Source organism: Aplysia californica, unplaced genomic scaffold (assembly GCF_000002075.1).
Source record: "Aplysia californica isolate F4 #8 unplaced genomic scaffold, AplCal3.0 scaffold00304, whole genome shotgun sequence".
NCBI lineage: Eukaryota > Metazoa > Mollusca > Gastropoda > Aplysiida > Aplysiidae > Aplysia > Aplysia californica.
Window position 1 is genome coordinate 419,216 of NW_004797574.1, and position 8,979 is coordinate 428,194.

At 40.8% G+C, this 8,979-nt stretch overlaps 1 protein-coding gene across 1 annotated transcript in view; it reads left to right on the plus strand.

The window, feature by feature from the left end:
• Window positions 1–8,979, plus strand: part of LOC101860584 — a gene marked incomplete in the record, with an annotated part of 125,671 nt that overhangs the window by 94,276 nt on the left and 22,416 nt on the right. Inside the window, 6 exon segments of the mRNA XM_035970672.1 lie at window positions 146–320; window positions 1,231–1,343; window positions 3,617–3,797; window positions 4,848–4,957; window positions 5,755–5,941; window positions 6,968–7,071. Of these exon segments, the coding sequence (XP_035826565.1) occupies window positions 146–320; window positions 1,231–1,343; window positions 3,617–3,797; window positions 4,848–4,957; window positions 5,755–5,941; window positions 6,968–7,071 (870 nt within the window).

Here is an 8,979-nt window from a genome sequence, read left to right on the forward strand (position 1 = left end):
AGAGGTGAACAACTTGTGTTTCGCGCGCTCATATGACCTTAGCAGTTGCGAGCGCCGTAAAACCTTATACTACTACTACTACTTATCTAGTTTGATTCCACCACATCGTAACACATTTTAAAAACTTTTTTTTGTTGTTGTCCAGACTGACATTGAGAAAGCCCTGGACGTCGTCTGCGACATCTTGCCCTCGACTCTTCGCACCGAGTGTGAGCAGTTTGTGTCGGAGAACGCTCCGGCCATCATTGCCATCCTGGTCCAACAGCTGAGGCCGCGACAAGTGTGCATCGCCATAGGGGTGTGTCAGAACAGCCAGAAAGGTCGGTGAAGACATTTTAAAAAATTTAGAATGATATGTAGGGGTTTCTATGCCCCCATCGACACAATTTAAACCTATCCGTAGGCCTTGGAGTCATTTTGTAACCCCAGGGTTGTATTCTTCACATTTTAGAATACTTCTAGTGCAAAGATCTCTTTGAAACTTCCAGTATTTCTGAAAAAATCATTTTGACAGACTGCTATGCAAAGCATACAGATCAAGGATTAACAAGTAAATTTCCTCTTTGGAAAGGGATGGCACAGAGTTCCCCACATCGTATTGATATGATAGTAAAACACGACGTACAGATAGGGTTAAAATCTATACTAAAATGGAGGGGCTTGTACGCCCCCATCAACACAAAATTTTAATCATTTAACCCTTTGAGCCCAAGCCACTGGTAAACAGGTGGTGCGTACAACTGCCAGTGTGACTCTGAAATTTGATGTAGACTTAATTGGCTGACCAGACAATCATCTCGCTAGTTTGATTCATCTTCCGGGGTTTTTTTTTGTCGGATTGTGCGTGCATATGTGGGTGGCTGGCAGGTGCTTTGGTGTGGTTTTGCTCCTTCTTTCCAATCAAATATCTATTGTACTTATCTTTTCTCCTTCTTTTTTGTGTTTGGCACTTCTTTGACCTAATTGTCTTGCAAGTGCCTTAAAACTTATTATGATCTTTTTTATTATTGTTATTATTATTGCTATTTGTTATATATTACTTAAACCCATGGACAATCCTGCATTACCCGGTTTGGGCTTCTCTGTTGACATCCACCCCTTGACACTCATATGACCTTATGTAGTTGCGAGCACTGTAAAACCTTACTAAAACTAAATCCTGCTTTGTCCATTGTTCCTCTCCAGTAAATTTTATCTTTTGTCCCCTTATTTCCCGTTTGGTGTCGACAGAATCCTCCATTGCTCTGCCAGCAGTGAAGCCAAAGGTTTCCAGCGCGACTTGCACATTGTGTGAGTTTGTGGTCTCTGAACTGGACAAGCTTCTCACAGAAAACTCCACTGAGGTAGGCTCCTGTATTTCTGGATTGTGGCTGGTCAGTTTTTTTCTTGGTGTAGTTGTTGAATAATGATAATAATTCTTTTTTTAAAAATAAAAGATGTTGCATCAGTAACATACACCCCCCCCCCCCCCCCCCCCCCAAATGAGGAGGAGGAGTGGGAGAGACTGGGCGAGAGTTAGGGGAGGGGGGGGGGGGGGAGTATTCGTATCATCTTATAGCTTGTTCACTTGCCTTTATTTGGATGAAAAAATATCGGTTTATCTTGAATACAAGTCGAGATATTTGCGAAAGAAGGAGGTGGGTGTCACTTGTTTTCAGAGGTAAAATTAGTGAGAAAATAGCCACCAAAGATTAGTTATTTCCTTAGCATAAGAGTCCGTGGTGTCTGAAAAATTTACGTTTTTAGTGCCTTTATTCAACGTTTTTCAGGAAAATCCACATAGAAATGAGTTCTTTAATGGGCAGGAAAGGTGTTGAGCCAAAAAACAAAAATTTGATAAAGATTCACAAACCTGTGTTTCTTCACTTTAATTATTTTGACAGAGCCTGATTCCACCACGCTGCCTCGCATATGTATGCTGATAATGTTTATGTTCCTTCTTAAAGTGTGATGCACCATTTAGCTGTCACTGTCCTCTCTCATTCTACCACTAGCTGGGTGCTCTTTTGATGAAAGGAATGATGGCTACATTAACATCAACTGAAAGTCATTAGCCTACTATATTTACACTCTACTGGAATGAAGCAATAAATCTTGGGAGAAACGTGACACATGTGTTTCCAAGTTGCCAAATATATAATAAATGAATAGATTGATTTTCTATTCTGCTTTCATGGTTGCACACTCCAGAATTTCAAAGGTGTGGAATCAATACGCACGGTTAGTGAACGGAAACCTCACTTCCGTTTTTTTTAAAAATGAGACTGAAATTGTTAATCGTAAGATTTCTTAAGCCTAGAACTCTGTATGGACGAAACAAAACATTTTGGAAAAATGGGGGAAGGCAGTTTGCGTGGATTTTTAAAAGTTATGTCCTAGCCACGTGGATGATGTGGACGCCTGCAAAGTTTCCAAAGTGTGGGTTAGGTAATAAGGAAGGAGTTTGTGCACAAAGCCTCCCAAGTCCACTTTTATATATATAGATGATTAAAAACTCCAAAAAAATAAAAGCTAGACTGTTTGTGATTTCTCCGCACTTAATATATTTATTTTTTGTTGTTGTCTGAATTAAAGAAAGTACTAATTGTGGACATTAATTTTTTTTTTTAAACACCAATCTTTTTTTTTCTTTACTCAGTGTATATCTGCCCGTGGATCAAGTTAATAATAATAATAATTGCATTTATATAGCGCATATCCATGCTCAAGAGCATGCTCTATGCGCTTTACAACTATTATTACCCCAGCAGACCCTCTGAGAACACTCAGAAACATACTCAAATTCCGCGGAAGCATACAGTGCAAGCTGCGGATTTCACGCGCTCAAACACTATTAAACTGACAAGATCGTTCACTGTCTATAGCCGGGTACCCATTTCCACCTGGGTGAGGTGAGGAAAATTTGTGCAAAGTGCCTTTCCCAAGGAAACAACGTCGGGCCCGTGACAGGATTCGAACCCACGACCTAATGGTTGCGAGTCCGAGAGCTTAACCACTAAGCCACCGACGCCAAAGAGCTTACTGGTCACAATTTGTGTAGAACTCAGTATTTTCTGTATCTTTGGTTCAGAATGAAATGGGAGAAATGAATGAATTATGATCTATGACTGAAAAACCAAAAGTTGAAAGCACAAGGGTGGAGAATTTATTGCTAATAGTTGAATCTGCAGTGGGCGGTGTTATTGCTTGGGCCATTGAAAATGCTGTTTGTAAAGAAGGAAACGCTCGCTGGCTTTCACTGAATGGTTGGTTGGTGGGTACTCTTGATTGGTTTGCTCCTTCTTTCCTTTCAAACATCTATCATCCTTATCTCTCCTCTTTCTTTTCTTTGTATTTTACTCTCTAGTAAAACCGCTAATCTTTAGCACTTGTATGACTTAATTGTGTCAGTAGTGCTGTAAATCTCTAAATAAGCCTAAAAAAAACTAAGCTGTCATTTCAGCACTACAAGCAGTCTTCATTCATAATGTCTGAATTTTACTCTTTTGACTGATGAACTGTTATTATTTTATGATTATATCTTTTATTATTATTATTATTATTATTATTATTATTAGCTGTCATTTCAAGGCTACAAGTAGTCTTCATTTGCGATGTTTGACTTTTTCTCTTCCAGCAAGAGATCCGGAAGGCTCTGGATGTTGTGTGCGACCTCCTGCCCGCCACCATCCGCCAGGAATGTCTGACCTTCGTCAACGAGTACGCCCCCGACATCGTGCAGCTGCTGTTGCAGAAGCTGCAGCCCAAATATCTGTGCACGGTCCTGGACCTCTGTACCGCCACCTCTCAGCCATCAGGTGCCGTTGTACTTTTATCAATGATAATAATAATGATAGTAGTAATAGTAATAATAATAGTAGTAACAATAATAAGGATAATAGTAATAATAATAATAGTAATATTAATAATGATAATAATAGTAATAATAATAGTAGTAATAATGATAATAATAGTAGTAATAATAATAATAATAATAATAATAATAATAATAATAATGCTTCAACGACGTAAAAAGAATGTGATTCCTTTTGTATTTCAAGGCATGAGTAGTGTCAATCCCCTTGCAAAAATTCAGCAACAGAGTAGATCTATATTTATGCACACTGCTCTTTTTTTGTTCTGAAGTAGATTCTAGTTCTTTCCTGTTGACTAGAACTTTAGTCTGTCCTTGTTACATTTGTGAGGCGTGCTGACAAAATGAGTTACTTTTTGCAATGCACAGATCCATGCACAAATGGAGATATTGGCCAAAAATCGACACAAGGGTCAAAGTTGTAGATTTTTTAGTGATGCCATGTTCTTTAAGTATAATATGCCTTTTATTATTTCATACTTATAAAGCGTTAAAACTTCACCTATTAGCATTGTGTATCTATTTCCATAGTTTCGAATCCGTCAAGTAACTCTTTTAGTCAGCACCCTTCACATTCAGTCGTCATATTTGTGAAATAAGCTTGTCTTCATCTCAAACCTATGTCATACTTTACTTTACTTTACTTTTCCGATCCAGCGGCCATTTGGGTTCTAGCCCTTCGGTCTGTCGATATGGCAAAGAATTTGCAGGTTTTAATCAGCTGTGCTTTGTCGCTGTATAGGGTATTTCCAATGTCTGGGGAGGCAGGTAGGCAGGTGCTACGCAGGTCACAAAGTGCTGGGCAGTTAAAGAGGTGGTGTGGTACTGTTTCATCCTGGCAGTCGCACAGCGGGCAGTCGGGTGGGGTAAAAAAAAAACCTATGTCATAAGAGTCGACACTTATTTCTCTGGAACCCTGTTTACACAGACATGAATGGTAGCCAGAAATTCTTGATGAGGTGAACTAATCTTTGTCTGTTTTTACTTTTCACAGAATCACGTGTCCTGACAGAGACAGCAATAAAGGTTGACGGCCCACAGTGCGCTCTCTGTGAGTTTGTCATGACTCAGCTCGACCAGCTGCTGTCTGAGAATGCCACCGAGGTAGGCTTTTTCTGTTGTGGGTGGTTGGCGGGTGCTCTGGTGTGGTTTGCTTCTTCTTTCCTATCAAACATTTATCGTCCTTATCTCCCCTTCTTCTTTTTTATGTTTGTTACTCTCTTGGAACACCTCTAATCTTCTGGCGCTCATATGACCTTATGCAGTTGCGAGTGCCGTAAAACCTGTACTAAAACTAAAACTTTCTCCGCTGTTCTAGTGCTTCCGCTGGACTGTACTATACCCAGGAACCCAGTGGGAAGATTTGAATTGTTTAACACTTGGCCGTCACATCTCACAAATGCCTTTGATGGCAAGGGTTTTTACTCTGAGCCTTGTGATGGCAACACTTTGCCGTCACTCGGCTCAATAATGCGCCAGTGAAACTGATCCGCTGCGGTCTGCGCCAGGCCTGAGAAGTCCGTTACAGTCACAACTCTCCTGGCTGGGTGATCAGATTGGGTATTTTGTAGTGGTTGCTGTGTGACAGCAAAGTGTGAAGTATGCACAGATGCCTGTACCATCTCTTTAAACAAGAGGGAGAAAAATGTCACAAGATGACAAAGCTTCTTTCTATCTCATCTTCTTTTACCAACTTGTAATTTGTTTGTCATTATGAAACACAAGTACTTAGTCAGACATACAGACGGACTCACCGACAGGCTGACAGACAAGGAGATGAAATAGGAGCTGCCTCACATTTCTGATAGGTCCTTTTTCTCATGCTGTTGATTAGCTATGATAAAATTGATACTTAGCTTTTTCTTTTGGTAACTCATTAGCGTTTTAATTTTCTCTTTCAGGAGGAGATTAAGAAAGCTCTAGATGCTGTTTGCGACTTGCTGCCTCCCAGCATCAAATCCGAATGTCTGCCGTTTGTGAACGAGTACGCCGACTACGTCATCAAGCTGCTGGTACAGAAACTGGAGCCCAAATATGTGTGCACCGTTCTCGGACTCTGCTCTGGCAACGCGAAGAAACTGCAAGCAGGTTAGCTTCTGGTTGTGGTTGTATTTATTTTTATGTCCTCAGAAAGACCTTTGTGGGTGGGTGGCTGGCAGGTGGTCTGGTGTGGTTTGTTCCTTCTTTCCTATCAAACATCTATCGTCCTTATCTCCCCTCCCTTCTTTTTTATGTTTGTTACTCTCTTGTAACACCTCTAATCTTCTGGCGCTCATATGACCTTGTGCAGTTGCGAGCGCCGTAAAACCTCTACTAAAACAAACAAAGAAAGACCTTTTTCTTGCCAAAAGTAGCATGCTTTGTGGTGTTTAGGGTATCAAGTATATTGTATATTAAAATCCAGATGTCACTTGTTTTTATAATAATTTCTTTTTTGTTATTTACTTTTCTTAGTTCTCCCAAGAAGTCAGTCTATGTTTCAAGATAATCATCGTAATCTGACAGATAAATTCAAGACTACATCATTAAAGGCTTGCTACTATGCACAGCTAACGGGAGAGTGTACAAAAGCTAAATTATTGTGCACAGGGTCTTACCTGACTGAGGGATATTTTTTATTAGTTTGGTAAATTCAGAACAAGTAATTAGAAATTACTCCGCAGTATTGCTTTAATCATGCCTTTCTTAAAAAAAATTTTTTTTCTTTTTCGTTTTTATGCGCCCAAAATGAATTATGTCATACTCAGTTTATCAGCATCATCATCATTGCCTTTCTCACCCTGCACCAGGGTATAGGCCACGGACAAACACTTTTCACCTTTCTTTATCCTGGGCTAGCCTCTTGATGTTATTCCATGTCTTCCCACTTTTCTGTACATCAATTTCTGATTCTCAATTTACGGGTGATGGTAAATTTTGATGCTGTATACTTAATACTACTTTCATTTTTAGATTGTTTCTTCGCTCTGATACCTATAGCATAATCCTTAATTCTTTACGATGCTCTAATTTTACATGTATTTTACAGTACCTCAGGTGTTTCTTCGCTCTGATACCTACAGCATAATCCTTACTTCTTTACGGTGCTCTAATTTTACATATATTTTACTACAGTACCTCAGGTGTCAAAGGTCAGCGGAGCTGGAGATGAACTGTGTGCCATGTGTGAGCTCGTAGCTCAGGTTCTGGATCAGACTCTGGCGAAGAATGCAACTGAGGTTTGTAGGAGCAAGTTTGGTACTTTCTTAGTTCTTGTTCTTCTTCCTTGTTCTCCATGACAACAGCTAGACAGTCAGTCCGATTTCGTGCACAAACTGTGCTGTCCGCTTCAAATCTGAGAGACTGCCATAGAGCTTTCTCTCAAAAGGAGTCACATTCTGCCACATTGTGTACGAAGGGTGGCGTAGCGCGGGCAGTGCTGAAGGATATATACTTTCTTCGTGTATATGAATCGTGTGAACGCCTCTTTGTGTATGTTATGTCAGTGGATTTCTGTATAATAATTCTTTCTAGTCAGCTCAAGAAATAAATAATAATAGATAGCATTTGTATAGCGCATATCCCCGCTCAACAGCAGGCTCTATGCGCTTTACACTATATTATTACCCCAGCAGACCATAGAACACTCCGAAACATTCTCAGCTTCCCGGGAAGCATACAGTGCAAGCAGCTGATTAAGCGCTCAAACACTAGCAAACTGACAAGATCTTTCGCTGTCTATAGCCGGGTACCCATTCCCACCTGGGTGAAGTGAGGAAATTCGTGTAAAGTGCCTTTCCCAAGGACACAACGTCGGGCCCTTGACGGGATTCGAACCCACGACCTTACGGTTGCGAGTCCGAGAGCCTAACCACTAGGTCACCGACGCCACTATGTAATGTAAGAAGCTATGTCATGTATAGACAGCACCTTAGAAATTGTATAATGTTGATCAGCTGTCCTCAGGGACACAGCCCAAAATGTTGACATTTTTGTTTAAATTTCAGTTTCCTTACCAGGTATCTGTTTTTTGAGAAATTCAAATTCAAAATGTTGAAGAAAAAAAAAAGCAATAAAAGGTATACACGATTGGCACCTCTGTTCTTTTGTCTATTGTGCTTTTTGCAGCCTTGAAGACCATTGGCTAAAACAGCACCTGGACGGGGATGACTGGTGCCTTTATAAATAAATCATTGATGGTCGTTGTTCAAGACCATTGTCTTATTTAGTTTCCCCTCTTTTTGTCTCACAAAGTGAAAGTTTGGGGCATCCCCATGAGCACTGGTCAATAGAATTGATTTATTTTAAATTTCTATCATGTTGAGCTGTTTTCTCTTGTTTCATCCAACAAACAAATTGAAGATATAGGACGTTGTCGCTACTAGTGTTTGTCAAGAGAAATTCAGTCTGGAAATGTTTCTCTCTCTCTCTCTCTCTCTCTCCCATCCCCCCCATTCTCTCCCTCCCTCCCTCCCTCTCTCTCTCTCTCTCTCTCCCCCTCCCCCTCCCCCTCTCTTGCTCGCTAGCTCTCCCTCCCTCCCTTCCTCCCTTCTCTCGAGTCCCGTTCTCACTCCAGCCACCTTTCTCCATCCCGTTTTGACCTGGACCCGGGAAGCCTAAACCGTTAAAAATGTCGGTCCCTCCCTCCTCATCACCCCCAATTCACCTTTCACCCTGAAATCTTTTTATAATTTTGATGAAAAGATATAAAAAGAAATGTGCCTCGATCATCTTGCTCTCTCCGGGAAAATAGAAAATAAAAGAGGCAGAAGTAAACGAAAAATAACTCACCAAATAAGCTTCTACAGATCAGTGACGGGGAATACTAGAATAATGCTATATGCGTTACGACGCGGTGGAATCAGACGCTCGTCAATTTTTGGGCATGTGGAGTTATTGGTACCATCTGAAAGCCGATTTTTCACCTTGCTTTTAATGAAATAGATCCATCTATCTTGAATAAAACTCAAGATATTTGCTATTGTGGCGTCGGTAGCCTAGTGGTTAGGCTCTCGGACTCGCAACCGTAAGGTCGTGGGTTCGAATCCCGTAAAGGGTCCGACGTTGTGTCCTTGGGAAAGGCACTTTACACGAATTTTCCTCACTTCACCCAGGTGGGAATGGGTACCCGGCTATAGACAGCGAAA